This window comes from Pezoporus wallicus, unplaced genomic scaffold (genome assembly GCF_028554395.1).
Source record: "Pezoporus wallicus isolate ANWC-B61680 ecotype Strahan unplaced genomic scaffold, APGP_CSIRO_Pwel_v1 contig_8776, whole genome shotgun sequence".
NCBI lineage: Eukaryota > Metazoa > Chordata > Aves > Psittaciformes > Psittacidae > Pezoporus > Pezoporus wallicus.
This window is the reverse complement of record NW_026639091.1, coordinates 811,124-828,516: the sequence shown is the minus strand read 5'-3', so window position 1 is coordinate 828,516 and position 17,393 is coordinate 811,124. Positions and strand designations below refer to the sequence as shown.

The following is a 17,393-nucleotide window of genomic DNA, read 5'->3' as shown; positions in this document are numbered from 1 at the left end:
CATCATCTCAGAGAGGCCAGTTGCTGCTGTGAAAGTTACCTATAGCGAACTCGTCAAAGGTGAGAGTGGTGGAGCTTTTGCCCAGGGCATTCGTGACTGTCAGAGTCACCTTGTACTTCACAGTCGAGAAGAGCTGGAGGTACCTGATGTGACACCTGTTTTTGGGAAAGACATCCTTCTCACAGACCATCTCCCTCGTGCCGTGTCTGGAAAGAAGAGGTGAGAAGAGCTGTTACTTATGGAGCAGTGCTTGAGGTGGTAATGTGCCCATGCTGCTGGAGGGAGGAGGCAGAAGGAGCATGGCTCTGTTCCTGTTCTGCCCATGGTCCCCATTCATCAGCCCCTGTCACAGCTAAAGGGCTCCTCTCTTCCCACCAGGGAATTCTGCAGGCTCACGTGCATGATGTTTTATCCTAAGCCTGTGCAGAGGTGAATGTCCTTATGCTGGCCCCATGGAAAGGATGAGACCCTGCTGGTGCTGGGGTTGGCTCTGTCTCTCCTGTAAGAGGAACAGGGTCTCCTTTTGTTGGTGACACAAGTCCCAGAAGATAATACATAGCACCAGTGTGTACAAGGGCTGTGGCAGGACCCAGGCACAGACAGGAGGACAATGCCATGCCATAGTCAGTTCTAGGTGAGGACACTGCTGCTGCATGGCCACAGCCAGTGTATGGCAGACGGGAGTGTGGCTGTGCCAGATGTGCCAAAAAGCAGCAGGCACAACCTCCATTATGGACTAGTGGTGCAGAGAGGATGGACTTGGGGTCATGGAAAGGGGGCCTGGGGTGGGGGGGACTTCCCTGGTCTCCTCTGGGGAAATTAGAACTTACTTGGAACAGAGCCCTGGTGCCAAACATCCAGTTTGGAGGTCCCTGGAGCATCCTTCCCCAAGCCCACTTTTGGGACACTGATCCCATATGCTCAGCAGAGGTCAGACCCACTGCCCCAACACTTCACAGCAATATTTGGGACCTGCTTCAGGCTGCAGAGACAAAAGCTCACCCTGCTCTATCCTTCCTTCCCAAGCACTTACATGACGGAGATGTTCCTTCCCAAGCACTTACATGACGGAGATGTTGAAGGAATTGGGGATGTAGGTGGGAGTGGGCAGGTGCCAGCTGCAGTAGAAACCCTTCGGGTAGTTGTTGGACCGGCACATCAGCACTGGCTCCTTTGGGGGAACTGCAAGGAGAAGAGAAAAAGCCCATTGAGGTGGGGTTATCACCAGGTTCTGAACAAGGGGGTGTCCCTTCACTCCCAACAACTGCCAGCTTGGGAAGGACACAGTTTGTGAGGGGAGCCTGGTCTGTGTTCATCAGCTGTGTGAAGGACTTAGGGGCCCTTATCCCATGTCTGCTGCTGAGGTTCCCCATGAGACCTTGCTTTGGGCTGAGCTGTGCACAGCAGCTCACCTCCTCCCCTGGCAGCTCTAATGAGAGATGGAATGACAGAGGAGGTTGGCAGGTATCGGGGCAAATTGTCTTCAAGGCTGTGACAGAGACATCACTGATGGGGAGGAGGTGCTGCTCTCTTGACCCCATTAAGCTACAGCGCTTACAGCTTTCTCTGCTATGTCCCTGGGGAGCGATAAACTTGTTGAGGGATGATCCTCTGAAAGACCAGAGGTCCTCAAAGGGAGGAAAGAAGAACCATTTATGGCAAGATGAGGAGGAACAACCTTAAAACAGGCAAAGAAAATCCAGCTCTGCGGGAGGACTGGCAGTGTTAACGCTTTCAGCATCCCATCCCAGGGCCCTCAGTCCTAGAGGCTGGAGGCAGAAGAGGATGCTAAATCCAAACAAGTGTTTACACTGCACTCGGCTTCCCTGGTCATACATGCACTGTGTGCTCATAGCAGGAGTACAGACAGAGCCACAGGAAGACTGCAGAATGCTGAGGGTCAGTGTGTGCAAGAGGGGGAGATGTGACCCTGCAGCTGATAAATTTTGCCCTTGTAGGTTGGTAAAACCCTAATCTGTCCTGACACTGAAGTCAGCTCCTCGATACCTGGAGACTTGCATTGCTAAGAGCAGAGTCTGGCTTTAACTGCAGAATGCTGGCACAATACCTTGCCACAAAATGCACTCCCTGGGCTGGATATGCACCAGGGTTCCCTTGGAAAGGCTGTCTGAACCTGTAGCGCTTCCTCTTTCTCTTCCTGCATTAGCCCTTGTCTCCATGTCCCCAAGCATCCACCGGGACGTGCCAGGACACACTCTTTTCTCCAAGCAGAGGTTTTGAAACAAATCCAGGAGACCTGACAGCCTCCACACAGACATTGCTGCTCACTACCCCACCAAGGTCCCAGCAGGGCTGACCGCTCTCCTCCCTGCTGTTGAGGCACATGCATTACCTATGGCTGTTACCCAAAATGAGATTGCAAACCGGGATGCAGTGATGCAAGAGTTCAGGGAGCACCCCCAGGCTGGGTAATGCTTTCCACCAAAGCCTGCAAGGGCAAATCACAAGTCCCACAGGGCTATGCATGCACCATGTCTTGCTATAGAGCAGTCCATACTGATGCTGGTGCAGGGAAGCCACACACCAGCCTCACACTGCTCTGCATGCCATGCCAGAGAAGCAAAGGGTGCAGCGAGTCAAGGATTAAGCTCCACCTGAGACCACAGCAGGACCCTGATGAAAACTGCTTGAACTGTGCCCTCTGTATTGGGCCGAGCCCGCTGGTTTGCCACGAGCGCAGTCCTCATGGATCCTGGGTCAGCATTGCACAGCAGAGCCCAGGGTCAGAAATGAATGATGGGTTTTGCTAGAAAAGCTTTGTGGGGGGATTCCAAAAGCTCCAGCTGCTGCACCCTCCTGCAGTCTACACAGGGGAAACTGAGGCATGGGTCTTGCATGTGTGCCAGTACCTCTGGGGCAGGGCTGGGAAGGAAGCAAGTGTTTGATAAGAGAGCCAAGGGCAGCAGAGTTAGGGAGCAGGGAGGAGGAGAGGGAGAAGGAAAAGGGGAGAGGAGAGGAGAGGAGAGGAGAGAGGAAAAGGAGGAAAAGGAGGAAAAGGAGGAAAAGTAGGAAAAGGAGGAAAAGCAGGAAAAGAAGGAAAAGGAGGAAAAGCAGGAAAAGAAGGAAAAGAAGGAGAGGGAAAAGAAGGAGAGGGAGAGGGAAAGAGAGGGAGAGGAATGGTCTGGCAGGGAGGGAGGCTGTGCCGGCCCATGATGCTCATTCCTCCTAATGGCTATTTCAGCCTTCAGTCGGCAGACGAAGGCCAGAGCCTGGTTAATGATCCTCACAGCTAAATTATTCAAGCAGACCCTCCGCAGCAAAACAGAGCAGCTGATCGCAAGGCCAGAGACAAGGGCTTGATCCCTGCTACAGCTCCATCCTCCTCCTCAGCGGCTCCTTAACCCCTTCCCTGCCCCACCGCTGCCCCCCGGGATGAAGCAGGACCACATGCAGGGGGCAAAGAGGGCTCCCGGGGGGTGTTTCGGAGGGGTGCACGGGGTCTGGGGACAGACCTCGAGGTCCGACTGACCGCGTGGTGGCAGTGTGGGCTAACAGCGCCCGCCGGGCCCCCGGAGCACCGGCTGGGGATGCAGGCGCTGCGTGGGGGGAGATGCTGGGGATGCTGCTGGGCTCCTGCACTTGCTGCTTGTGCTCAATGTCCCGCACCACACGGGCGCAAGCAGAGGCTCTGCTCTCGCAGTCGGTGCTTCTGTAAGCATCCCTGAAGTCGTGCAGGGTCCCTCCACAGGGAGGAGGCAGGTGCTGCACTCGGCTGCAATTAGTTCGTCTGAGGATAATTTATCTCTATTGTTTCCAGTATTATGCTGGATCTGGCTCTTGGTGATCTGTGATAATTCCTCCACAGAGTGGGGAGAGCTCAGGTTGCTTTTCTGGGAGAAGGGGGGCTGTCCAAACTGCCTCCCACTTCCATCCCCACACTGCAGCAGACCTTGAAGGTGCCCCATTTTCACAGCCTCACTGCCTTGAAGATCCTGTCCTTTTCTCCTAGACTGGGGTCCCAAATTCAGCCCCAACCTCTGTGCCCACAGCATCTTCCACCTTTCATTCTCTGGTGCCTTTTATCAAGCCCAAAGTGGAAGGAGAGCCTGGGAAAGGGGACAGAATTACCCCGGTATCTCTGCCACCCTGATGCCCATGCAGCAACCCAGTGCACTGCAGCTGAAGGGATGCTTCTCTGTGCTGCCCCAGACACCACTGTCTCCCTCCAGGCTGGGACAGGCTGTCTCACAGGAACACTCCTTCCAGGTCCATCTCTCTAAAGCGCCATCAGCCCCAGAGCCACAGGCATTTTGGGAAGAGGATGTCACACAACTGTCCCACTTCTCACCTTGATGGGCAGAAAGTACACCCCATGGGCCGGTACAGTGTGCACTTAGGGCTGTGATCATGACACCATGCAGGTGACCACGACCATGACTGTCAGGCACCACAAGGGAGAGGGCTGCAAGCCTCTTCTCACTGCCACAGCTCATCAGGAGGGCTGTCTTTGCCCACCCAGCCGCAGTGTCTTTTCCCATAGGGAAGTGGCAGTTCCCCCATCTCCCTGTGTGAGATGCCGGCTTGCAATCCCATTCCTTTCCCCTCCTCTCCCAGGAAAGGCACTCGCTGGCACAGCTCATTCTACAAAGGCTCTTAAAGAGAGCAAATAAAATTGCAGGCTCCAATCGATCCGGCACTCCGTAATGCTGTCTTTGGAGGTGGGCCAGCCCGTCGGGCAATGGAGAGAGCAAGAAAGGCAGTGGAGGAAAACAAAGCCATCAAGGGAGCATTAAAGGCTTTTTCTGCCCTGAGGCTTTGGGCAGTGCCTCTGGGTGTGGGGTGTCCTGCTCCCACCTCCTCCACCCTCCCCTGGCTGATGTCTAGCTCTCAGCCCCTGCCCATCACCAAAACCAGCCCAGGCAACACGTGTTCCCTGCACTGACATTTCTCCCCTGGCTCCTGCATGCAGCATCCCTGACCCTGGCAAATATTTACTTCCTCATTGCCTCATGGAGGTGCTGAACTCAGTGAAGGCAGGGCTCCTTTCCTTTCCCCCTGCAAACAGTGCCTGCCCTCTCTAATCTGTCTATTAACCTCTCACATGGCAGGAAGCCACTTTTCCCACGTGCTCTGCTTATGTCCTCTCTTCAAACCCAGTGTGTTTAATGCCCATCCATGGCAGCTTCCCAGCGGCTTAGGCTGCAACCAGCCTTGCTGCAAAAGCTTGGGGAAGGAGATAAACAGCTGTGTCAGAGCTGGGTGAATCCCATCACTTGCATGGTACAAGCCATGCGTTGCTCCAGCAAAATTCAGATTTGTGACAGGCAGCAAAAGCTGGGGCCAGGGTCACCATCACTGCAGACCTCACAGAAGGTTGGTGGAAGGGACATGGTTGTCTTTCCCAACACATGATGCCCAGTTTTTGCATCCATTTAACTTGTGTCTCTCCACCTTGTTGGAAATGGCTGTTGCTTGATGAGCTCCAGCATCCCTGCTCAGCTGGGGAGAGCACAAGTAGTCTTTGAGGATGAAACAGCTCTGGATATATCAGCACAGACACAGGCTTTTGTCTCCCTCCACATCTCTGAAGCCCAGTTGTCCTTGTACCCCGTGTCCCATTGCACAGAGGAAAAGTGTGACCAATCCATTTTAGAAACCACTAAAAATGATCTACAATAGCTTTTCCTAGCCCTGCTAGGTCATGAGATAATGGACATTAAAATCGTGACATTTTTATATATAGAAAAGTTATTTTAGGTCATTTTTAGAGGTTCCTGAAATGGATCAGTTATAACTTTCCTCTCCTGCTGAGGGCTGAACGTACTAAAGATGCCTTGATCCACAGGTGGAGTGATACAAAAAATAGTGCCAATAAAAGTTTTAAGAGGTGTCTCAAACACTTCTGTAGGAAGTATTTTTTCTCGTTCACTCGGGGCACATTCAGATACTGATCCTACAGCGTGCTTGTGGGGTCACCTGCATAACTCATTATCTTGGGCCAGCAGAGCCTCCACGCTCCATAACAGCAGCATGTGCTTGTGCTACAGCTACAGCTGTGATACAGCCTGCCTGCACATGAGTGGGACCCACACTGGTGGACAACCCCAGCACTGATGATGTTCTGCCACCAGACTCCTGCTGTTAGCATCCCTGCCTCTCCCTACTGCCCATGGCAGGATTGTTGCCCTATCTCTTGCCTCTGCTCAACATGCCCTCCACATCCTCGCACCGCAGTTGTGATGGTGGGTATGTACCTGTAAGGAAAAAGGCACCAAAAGTGACTGAAAGCAAAGCTGCAGAGGCTGGAGGACACAACAGGGATGCATCCAGGTGTGAGATGCCAGCACTGAGCACACAGGCATACATGCACAAGCACAGCACACTGTGAGCACACCTACGCAGAGGCTTTTGTTACACACACGCTCACTGCAAGCATGATGTATTATTTATCTAACATTGCTCTTCTAAAATTGTCTGTGTACAGCAGACTGGTAGGAAAGAACAAAGAAAACAATGATGAATAAATCATATTTCTACCGCCTGGTCAGGGGTACATGTGCCTGCTGTGCTCCACCTGTAACTGCAGCATGGCTGTGGTGTGGACAGTCCTTCCACCACTCCAAATGTTGGGATGTGGCTGTGATTCATTGCTGGAGAAAGGGAGGGAGGCAAAGATATGATTTTGCTCCATTTCCCCTTGTCCAGGCTGTTCTTGGATAAGGGTGAGGATGAGGAGAGGTGCAGAGAACAGTGGTGGGGTGCTATGGAGGCAGGTGATGTTCCTCTGCATTGTGCTTCCACACTCTGGGAACGTCAGCTCATAAGCACCACCTCTTTCAGAACGATTAAGCAAGTTTTTGTTAAAATTACTGCAGCAAAATTAATTAAAGAGAAAGTCAGAAAGCAGGGGTATGGGGTGAGAAGGGCTTGTCCCTTGCTGACCTCCTGGGTGATCTGTGTAAGTGACAGAGACAGGGTTTAGGTCTCTCCCATTCACTCTAAGCCACTGCAGCTTTAGCAAGGGGTATTTTCAGGGGGACATTAAACGCTGAAGATGTATCCCTCCGAAGTGTGAGCCATCCCAGCGGAACACCAGTTGCCTGCAGTCAGCCAGTCCTTTGCCCAACCTCGACACCCTCAAACTGCAGCATCTCCCCAAGAGCTCCCAAAACAGACCGGGGACACCTATAGCTGTAACCGAAGTCCCGTGGCCTCGCTGCCACGGAGGAACCGGTTCCCCAGCCTCAAAGAGCAAGAATTTATTCCCCAGAAGGTGCCTGAGAAAAGGTGGACTCAGCAGAAGATAAATTTCTAAAAGGCCTTGTTTTACACTGATTTGGGCTCGTAAACCAACCTATGGATTTTCTCATTTCCCTTGCAGAAAATTCAGCGTGCGCGTCAAGAGGCAGTGCTGTAAATTTTTGGGCGAGGCATTACTCATACAGAGCCCAGAGCCCCGTTTTAAACCCAAATTACAGTTCAAGCTCCTAGCCCTAAAAGCTGCCTTGCAGCAGGATGGCTTGATAACAGGCTCACAGGGGTTCGCTTCATCCTGCACTGCATGAGGCTGTGCTATTCACGGCACAGTGGAGGTGCTCTTCAAACCTGACAGCTCTCAAGCCTTCAGCAGATTATCAAGCAAGCCTGTTTAAGCAGAGAGAGGAATGAGGGAGAGGGGCTACAGTAGCAATGGTGGGTGGAGGGCACAGCAGCCCTCTCTGAAGATGCTGCAGGAAGGGGATTTAAGCAGGTGAAGACATCAGGCACCCCAAACCCATGACAAACCCCCGCTCCCAGCTGCAAAGATGATTCCCAGATTCCACTGTATTCCTGTAAAAGTGACTTTGTCCCCACAGGCCAGAGAATGCTGGGCTGGACACCTGAGGAACCGATGTGCAGCAGGGTCGCTGGATGCTTCCAGCCATTGCTTGGAACCTCGCTACAGCAGAGCATCCCTTCTAATCCTGCTGCCCTCCATTAGAAACCAAAAGAGCATCTTTTCTCTGAAAGAGTATTAAATATTGAACAAAAGAAGGCAAATCTGTTATCTGGGATAATTGGGAGTAAATAAAACATTTAACCAAACCAAATGCAGCTGTTTCTACTTGGAGCCGGCGCAGCAGCAGGGAAGCCAGCTCAGCTACTCTGCATCCTCGTTACGGCAGTTGATTATTGTTTCGTGTATAACGGTAGCACCGCCAGGCCTCGAGCAAGGCCAGGACCCACGGTGTTTGGTGCGGCACACTGGGACGGGCACACCACCAAGGCAGGATGCGGCAGCACGGTGAGCGCAGTGGGCATGGGAAGCCCTTTGCAGCACTGGGGTTTGCTCTCCAGCCCGGGGAGTTCACGGGGAGGCCGGCTTTCCTCCCCCAACACCTCTGCGAGGGGATTTGCATGTAACATAAACCATTTCAGAGCCAGGTCACTGGTTCGCACATAGCCCCGGGCAGTAATGACCAAACCTCATTACCGGCTGCTCTGGGATTGAGAGTGCTGGGCCTCCATCCAGCTCCTGGAGACCTGGAGAGTGGTGTGGGGTGAGGGACTGTGCAGCCCCCAGGGGAAGGTGCCACGAAAAGGGGCAAAGGGAGCCTTTCCAGGGTGGAAAGTGCATCGCTGCCCGCAGAGAAGGGCTGGAGCATCCCAGGATGCCAGGCTGCTGTGCCCAGCCTGGCACCCAGGAAAGGGTGCAGCCGTGACATGGACAGCAGAGAGCTGATGTGCTCTTTGCTTTCTCAGCACAGCAGTAGGGCTTTCCGCTGCTGGGGTCTGGGGAGGACAGCTTGATGGCCTGACAACTCCCACCCAAAAGATGTGCCTATCCCTTACAAAATGCTCGGGAAGTATGTGAGATATGAGTTGCATGGGATTTTCCAGCTGCTGCAAAAACAGTTTCTGCTTCCAGGGACCCTTCTCTTCAATATGGGGCTGGATGCACTGTGTCAAGGCAGTGCGGGGAGAAATGCTTCCTAGCACCCACATGGGTCCCCCAGCAGCTGCTGCTCACCCCAAGGAGGTTGTGGATGTGGGAACACATCCCACATCATTGCCAGTCTCCAGAGCATTCCCAGTCCCCAGAGAGGAGTAGCTACCTCCCTTGGTACCCCTTGGCAAAAGGCTTGATCAGAGCAGCCCAGAACTGCTCTTAAGTGCTGGTTTCTGCTCTTCCCTGTCTCAGCCCACACCAGCTATTAGCAGCACACAGCCCTGGAACCCAAACCTGTGCAGAGCCCTAGAAATCCCCTCCAGGAGCTCAGCTGGAAAAGCTGCCAGCCAGAGAGAGGGAATATCCCTGCCAGTGTGCAGGAGGGTAGTGCCTCCCCTGGTTCAGCTGTGCAAGGGGCATGCAGGGTGGCCCTTAGGGATCCCCAGCAGTTACTGGGGAGCCTGAAGGTCTGTGCCATGGCATCTCCCTGCCTCCATGTCTGCAGGGCTTGCAGAAGAGAGCTCAGCATCCCCTTCTCCCTCTTTTCCCAGCTCCAGGCACCATTTCCCTGTACAATCTGCACCATGCAATGCCCCTGCCCCCTCCATCACCTTATTTAATGGCTGAAAGCAAGCAATCTGTCCTCCCAGCCTCTCCAGATGGAGCAGATAGTGAAAATACCAGGTGCAATCAGACACAACTGGGACCATCAGCAGCCATGTATCCTCTGCAAAGCTGTCCCACCAGAACTCCTGGAAATTGTATATTTATCCAGGAGAAGCCTCCAGAGGGAAGCTACAAGCACTTTGTCATGTACAGAGCAACAAGCTAGCCATGAATATTACCAGCTATAACTCCCAGTGGAGGAGTGTGGGCTGCTTCTAACAGCTAGCAGCTCTCCAAGAGTGCCTCTTCTGTCTTCATCCCTCTCTTGATGCAGCCTGGATGCGCCCCTTTCCCTGCTCTGCTCTTCCCCAGGCTGCTCTCTACACTACTCTAGTGAGAGGGGTACCTGTTGGCAGGTCTTTCACACCATAGGGAACGGAGAGGAAGAACTAAGAAATATCTGACTCTTTGGAGGATAGAAAAAGATATTTTAGGGTTCTCTGCTCCTGCCTGGACTGGATAGGAGCAGTTAGTAACCAGACATACACATCACCTCCTTTCTTCTTGCACTGGCAGTGGCAGGAATAGCTTTTCTTTAGCGTCTGTGGAAAACCACCTTCTCCTCTTTTATCCCATATATTTTGATAGAGGAAACACTTCAGGCTGCGCTCACATCCCCTGACAAGGCTGACCCTATGGAACCCTCCAGCCTACGCCAGCTGCTCTACCTTATATTCAGTTAGGACAGAGGACCTGAAAGTGTGATTCTGTGCCCAGGTACCCCCTGTCTGCACAGGCAGCAGAGCCCTTTGCTCAACCTCATGCTGACCCTGTGTTTGGCCACACAGACTGCATTTGGGTTTGATCACGCAATCTCAGCATCCCCTGGCCACCAGCTCACATCCCAGGGACTGCCCTGTACTGCTGTTCTCCTGGTAAGGTGCTATGCTATTCTGTGAGGCTAATCTGCAACCTATGCCAGTCCCTCAGCCCCAAGGCCATGCAGCCATCCGTGTGTGAGAGCCCTGGCTCCTGCAATGCTGATAGCTTTGCCCCGCTTCATGTCATTGTCTCAGTCCTGATTGGAAACCAACTGCAGGTACCTTGTGAAAACAGCTGGGCTGGAGCCAGGGGTCCCCTGAGAAATTACAGAGTTGGCTGTAGAGAGCACATACAGGACCAGAAGGAACCTCCTATGGCTGCTTTCCATGCTGTTCCCACCCTGAATCCATGCTAGTCCCTGCAGCATTCTCCTTGGCATGTCTAGTGAACAGACACCACTGCACCTGGTCTATCTCCCATATCCTTCTGCATCGTATACCCTGGAAGATCACAGCACCGGACTCTGGGTGGGGATGGGGCCAAGACAGACACAGGGGGTAGCTCTGGTGGTGGTGCTGTTCAGGCTGCTCAGGGATGCTGCTAGCACACTAATGATACGCATCAAGGAAGATGCTTCATTTGTCTCAGGAAATGAGGTCTCCACACCAGTCCTTAGCCCTTTCTCTGGCTTTGAGAGGGTACCAGTCAGGCATGTCACTAACAGAAGGAAGGTCCCCATCTCAAGCCTAGATCCTCCCCTAGATGCAACTTCAGAGCATCAGTGTCTCCAGCCTGTCCAAAGGGTGTCCTTCAAGGGAATGAAACCCAGGACTGTGGCATTTCTGGAAGGGGTGGGCTGAGATAACTGCTCAGCTGACACCACTACTCGACACCACTTCCCTCTTTACAAATATCTGTTGTTTTTTTCTTATTCTCAGGCCTGAATCAGTCCCTGATCTCATTTTTATCTTACAGCAATGTGATCATTAGGATGATGTAAGTCACACAAACCCGGTGTGTTTGCATTTGTAAGTAATAGCTGCATCCTTAACTCAGCTGACTTCAAGGGAGGTCCCATTATTCAGCCCACCTGTAAAGAAACTGAGCTAAAAAAAGGCTCTTTGCTTTATGAAAATGGCACTTATCTCCTCAAATCCTGGCTCAGTGCTTAAATCCTCAAGGGATGCTCCTGGCATGCATGGCCAGGGCAGGTCCAAGACCTCGAGGGGCTTGGGGAGCCCCTTCCCACTCATGTGAGAGCCCACAATTTGCAAAGCAAAAAAGTGTGAATCACAAACTGGCTCTCAATTACTCACAGTGACTGTTTTCACCCGCTCTAATCATCACCTGTAAAATCTTTGCAAGGCTGTTTTCATTTTCTTCCCTCCCTACTTCTCTCAGCTCCACTTGACAGTGAGCACCTTGCTAAATTCCCTTAATCTCTCCTTTAGGTAATACACTACCTTCTAATCCTTTAATCAATTTTTCTCTGGACTCCCTGTAATTTATCGATGGTCTTTTAACAATGAAACCCTACAAGCAAACACACTTTTTGCTGAGTGCATCAGTACCACATCAGTGACGAGGGTGGCATCGTTGCCCCAGCAGCAATGACCTGGATGCTCAGCACACCCTGTCCCTCTTCAAGGAGGACAGCGGCCTCTCACACATCCTCTGGTTTGCTTCCAACAAAGAATATATAACAAGGACTTATTGTTAATAGAATCATAGAATCCCAGCATGGTTTGGGTTGGAAAGGACCTTAACATCGTCTAGCTCCAACCCCCTGCCATGGGCAGGGACACCTTGCACTAGACAAGGTTGTTCCAAGCCCCATCCAGGCTGGCCTTGAACACTGCCAGGGATGGGGCAGCCACAGCTTCTCTCTGCAACTTGTGCCAGGTACTCATCACCCTCACAGGGAAGAGTTTCTTCCTTAGATCTGATTTAAATCTCCCCTGTTTCAGTTTAAGCCCATCACCTCTTGTGCTATCACTACAGTCCCAGATGTAGAGTCCCTCACCGGCATCCTTGTAGGCCCCCTTCAGATACTGGAAGGCTGCTATGAGGTCTCCCCGCAGCTTCTAAACAGTCCCACATCGTATGTATTGTTATATTTATGTATTTTCTTTGCTTCCTGAGGGCTGGTGGGAACTCCCAGCACAGAGCTCCTCCCCTGGAACAGACAACCCCCCTGCAAACACCAAGCACCAGAGCTGGGATCTGAGCTGTTACCTGGAGGTCTCCAAATCTCTTTCGGGCAGGGCAAGGGGTGAAGGATGCACACAGAGGTGATCAGGGCATTGCTGCTTCTATTTGCAAGGTACCTCACTGCACATGCAGCAGCACTGCCCAGCACAGCAGGGTGAGACATGGGGCAGAGAGAGGAGGAGAGCACAGTGCTCAGATACCCCATCGATGGGCTGGGACTGATTCCTTTCTGGGTCATAGTCTCTGCAAGAGGCTCATCGCAGGATCAAGCAGTTTGGCAGGGAAGCCCAGAGCTGCTTTTTCTTCCGCTGCCTTTCTCACCCCCTCCAAGGTCAAACAGTCCTGGACTCTCAATAAACTGTCGGCTCCGGGGGATTTCAGGAGGTATTTGATAGGATTTCAGCAGACCTGAAGCGTGACTTCACACGGATGGGGGGAGAAATACCCTAGAGCTTTGGAGGGAAACGTTATTAGAGTCACTGAAGGATTTTGCTGTGCTCTCTGAAGCGTTGCACAGAAAATTGCAGGAGAAAAGCAAGCCCAAGATCCGGACCTTGCCAGCAGCAGAAGGATGGCTGAGGTGTCCTGGCTCACATGAGCCTCACTGCCCTGTCATGGACCAGGAGCACACTGCTGCCGCCTGCACTGCAAATGCCTCCTGCAACACAACTGTCTCCTTGAGGCATACAGACAGCTCAGCATCCTTCTGAAGTGAGGCGAGCAGCAGGGACAGCTCTGAGGGCAGGGGCTCATCTGTGCATGAGAGCTGTAAGAATGTGCTGCAACAGGGAGACGCTGGAGGCACAGCTTGGAACCTGCTCCACACCCAGCAAGTTGTTCATGGGCACTTTTGGAGAGCAGTTCCCATAGCAGCACCCACAGCGTTATGGCAGAGCAGCTCAGCCAAAGCCTGGCATAATAAAATGCAAACAACATTTGAGTTCATAGCTCGCACGTGCATCTCCGTGGCTGTCTCTCCTGCTTTCTGCACTAATATGGGCTGGAATGGCAAAAACTGGGCAAGGAGCTGGAGGGCAGATGCAGAGTCTTTGTTTCTGCTCCCCATCCCAAAGCTTTACTTGGACCCTTGGGGAAGTCTGTAGCTCGAATGCAGCCCTTAACTGAGAGCCAAATGGGTTGCAAATGTATTGGCATGTGTTGTGTCATCTGCAGTGGTTAATAGGATCCATTTTCCAAGGAAAGGGAAAAGGAAAGAGAGGAAGGGAATGCTTAAAATCTGCAAAACAAACATCCATCACCCCTTCCAAAGCACTAAACTCACGGTAATAGATTATCTAAGAAAGTTTGGTCTACAGCAATAATCTGCAATGGCTTCTCACAACAATGCAGCTGGATTCAGATGTCAAATCAAAATCCTTAACACTTAATACCTTCAAAGCCTGTACAGAGAATGGATACGATGCTGGCCCCAGTGGGGTTATCAGGAGATTTGTCTCTGATTTCACGAGCAGCCACATTAACCTACTAATTCCTGCAGAGAGGGCAGGGACCTGCCTGCCCAGTGGCACTTACGCCATGTCCCAGCTGTGAGACGTTGCAGGAATTGCTTTTCCAGATGGTACTTACTGCAAAGCTTGGGAGAAATGATAAAAGGGAGAAAAGCACTCTGTGCCACCTTACAGCCAAGGAAGTGGACGAGCAGAGCAGCCAAGGGATGGCCACTAAGGATGGAGAGGCTGACTGAGGATGCCTGTTCAACTCCCAGTATTCACCTTCCCATATGTCCTGGTGAACCCACGTGTTCAGTGCACCTCTGCCTGCACTTTCACACTGCCAGGCACAGCACCCATCAGTGGCTGAGCTGCCCAAGCTCCCAGCGCCCCCCCATCTGGCCTCATGCAGGGCTGGGAGACCCCTCCTCACCCACCCAGCTTCCCTGCATCCCAAGCAGATGTTCTGGGTCCTGTGTCCTGGGACAGATCCCGGCTTGATTTATTACTGGACATGACTTCTGGAGTTTGTCAAAGGCACCCGCTCCCCCTCCCCTGGCTTTCCCCACACCCTTCCCATTTTGTTTTACGCTCACTTTGTGGTCTCCCCACCATAGCTTGCAATAAACAGAAACTCATTTCCAGTATAAACAACTGCACACTCTGCCCCAGTGAGCCGTACGACCCTGTCTTTCCCTCTCCCCACCCCTGCTCGCTCTGGGCTCTGGGAAAATGGTCTCTTCCTTCTGCTTTTTTTCACCCCCCACCCTCCTAGCCCTTTGTGTTTTTTGTTCACTGAGATTTATAACGTGCCAGCCGGAGCCGAAGTGGTCTATTCCACTCCACGTCACGTACGTGCTATTAAAAGTAACTCTACCAATAGATCTCGGTAAGGAAAGCCACCCAAAATCCCAAAAAGCTGGATGTGGGAGGAAGGCACTGCCTGAGATCAGGGTTTATACCTAAGATGTTGGCCCCTGCATGGCCAAAAGCCTCCCAAGATGTGGGATGCCTCTCAAGGCATGAGAAGGGATGTGATTTAGAAAACTTGAGTTCTCAGCACTTGTGCACTGATTCTCAGGGTCAAAGCTGTGCTCAGTGCTGGAGTGGCTGCTGAGTGGCTATTGGGATAACAAGGCTGCCTATAATCAAGAGGAATTAGTGCCCGTGTTGTTATAATGGGGGAATGCTAAAGGTGTTCCTATGAGAGGTCCTGTCTAGGCCATCACTGGGACCTGCCCTTTCCCCATGACCCTTAACTAGATGTCCTCACATTGACCACACTGGCCCATAACTTGTTTCTGCACAAAAATCCACAAGGTCATGCTTGTTCAACCCAGTGACACCCTCCACCGTGTCTTTACCCAGTGACGGAGGCATATGGGGCAGATTCTGCCCTTCCTCAGCCCTGAGTTGGAGGAATGCCGTGAGGATCAGAGGACAGCCTAATGGGAGCCAAGCCTGGGGAAAGAGGCTTTGCAGGAAGGCCATGGAGAGCTGGATAGAGTAACCTCTCTGAATGGCTGGGCTGTTGCTCCTAGGGCTGCCTTTACCTATCTGGAAGGGAGCTGACTGGGCCAAGAAGTTAAACCTCTGTTCTTGCTGTGCTAGATGGTGACAGACAGGCACCTGGGGAAGGCAAACTGAGTCTTTCCCTAAAAGACTGTTTGCAGTGTTTTCATGGCAATACAGGGCAGACAGCCAATGTACTTGTGCTAGAGAGCCCATTAGCTTTGCAAACACGATGCCCATCAAGCATCTTTGTTGCCCAGAGTGGGCATGATGTGCAAAGCCAGACTGGTTGTGGCTCAGTAATGTGCATTTGACATCACTGTCCTGACCTTCCATCTGCCAGCACAAACCCAAGCAGATAAAGCCAAAGCTGCAGAGATTCAACCAAGAACAATGGCGAATGTTTTTGACACATGGGTAATTAAAACCTGAAAGAGCACGCCAAAGGCTCTAGTGGATTCCCTGCCACTTTAAGTCTTTAAATCAGGGCTGAATTACTTTTCTGACAGTTCTGCAAAGAGGGATTCATTCAGGGGAGTGCCTTGGCATGATCCATGCAACAGGGCAGGGAACAGCAGTGGTTCCCCACATCTCCCTCCCATCCCACATCAGACGGATGCACGCACCTGCCTCTGCCTAGGGCACAAGGACAGTGGGGTCTGTCACCTTGTAGTCTTTGGGGACAAGGCTGCTTGTTTGGCTGCAGCTCCTCGGTTGCAGTTTTACTGTCTGTTACCTTCTCTCTGGGACAAGGCAGCCCAGGACCACCAGTGGTTAGGAGCTAGTAACTTAATTCCAGGCAAGGAGCTGGTCAAAGCAACCAATGGTTTCATTTTTGCTGGGAGATTAAAACAAATAAGGAAATGAGGTGGGTTCGTGGAAATTGGAACCCAGGTGGTTTGGCTGGAGAATATCCAAGCATTATAAACTGGCTTCTAAGCTGGAAATATCCTTATCCCCCCTATGGATGCTGCCTGACACCAGCAGGCTCACAGTAGTGGGACTCACTGACAGCATAGTTTGTGCAGGCCCAGACAGCAGGATTTTGGCTGCTTATGCAGCATCTTTGTTGGTCTTTCCCTACTGGGGTTTCCGTATTGAAATGAGCACCTTGAGGAGGCTGCAGAGCACTGGGGTGCTGTTGGAGGGCTGTGAAGCATCAGCAGCACCGCACCTGGGAGATCCACTCCTGCAAGAAGGTCACGTTGACTGGGAAAAAAACCCACATATGTAATTTACAGGAACACTAAACCTGGACTTCTGTCTGTATGCAACGTTGAGTGCATGCAGAGACCTCCATACCATGGAAAACCACACACAAAGCACACCCAGCCACAGCTCCCAGTGCCTGCCCACTCCCAGCATGTGTACCAAGCATGTGGATTTGCCTGTCTTCTCCTTGTCCTCAGAAAGCAGCTGATGCTGATCAGGTCTGTAATGTTCTAGAGATAACCCAGAGGGCTGAATCAGTATTACCATTCACTCTAATGCATGAATGTGCTGTGCTGAGCCTTTCACTCAACACTGCTGCTCAATGGAAGTACCAGGCTGTGAGCTGGCCACAGGGAAGCTGTGTCCTCATAGTGAGCTTCTCCAGGTGGTTTAAATTCCCTAGAGCAGGAAAAGACTCGGTTGCAGAAGTCTGGTAATGCAAAGCCACCTTAGCACAGCCTGTGCTGTCTGTGCAACAGATCCAGCAGATGATCTGCCCATCGTGTTTGATGGGAAAGCTGAAAGGCAAGGGAGGTTTCCTCTGCAAAATACCCGATTCCCATGGAAGCACAGTGGTCAGGAGGAATCACTCTGAAAACCTGGGAATGGAGAAACCCTTCTCTTACATGGTGAGACTCATTTTGTCTTGACAGCTTGGCTATTATCTTGCATGATGTCTCTGTTTGCAT

The 17,393-nt window shown here is 52.0% G+C and overlaps 1 protein-coding gene across 6 annotated transcripts in view; it reads right to left on the bottom strand.

Moving 5' to 3' along the window:
• Positions 1 to 17,393, bottom strand: part of CNTFR (ciliary neurotrophic factor receptor) — a 206,388-nt gene that overhangs the window by 23,881 nt on the left and 165,114 nt on the right. For all 6 annotated transcript variants that reach the window (XM_057413644.1, XM_057413642.1, XM_057413643.1 and 3 more), the window contains 2 exons: positions 1,065 to 1,182; positions 40 to 206 (listed from right to left, as the gene is read on the bottom strand). In XM_057413644.1, the coding sequence (XP_057269627.1) occupies positions 40 to 206; positions 1,065 to 1,182 (285 nt within the window). The remainder of the gene's footprint in view (positions 1 to 39; positions 207 to 1,064; positions 1,183 to 17,393) is intronic.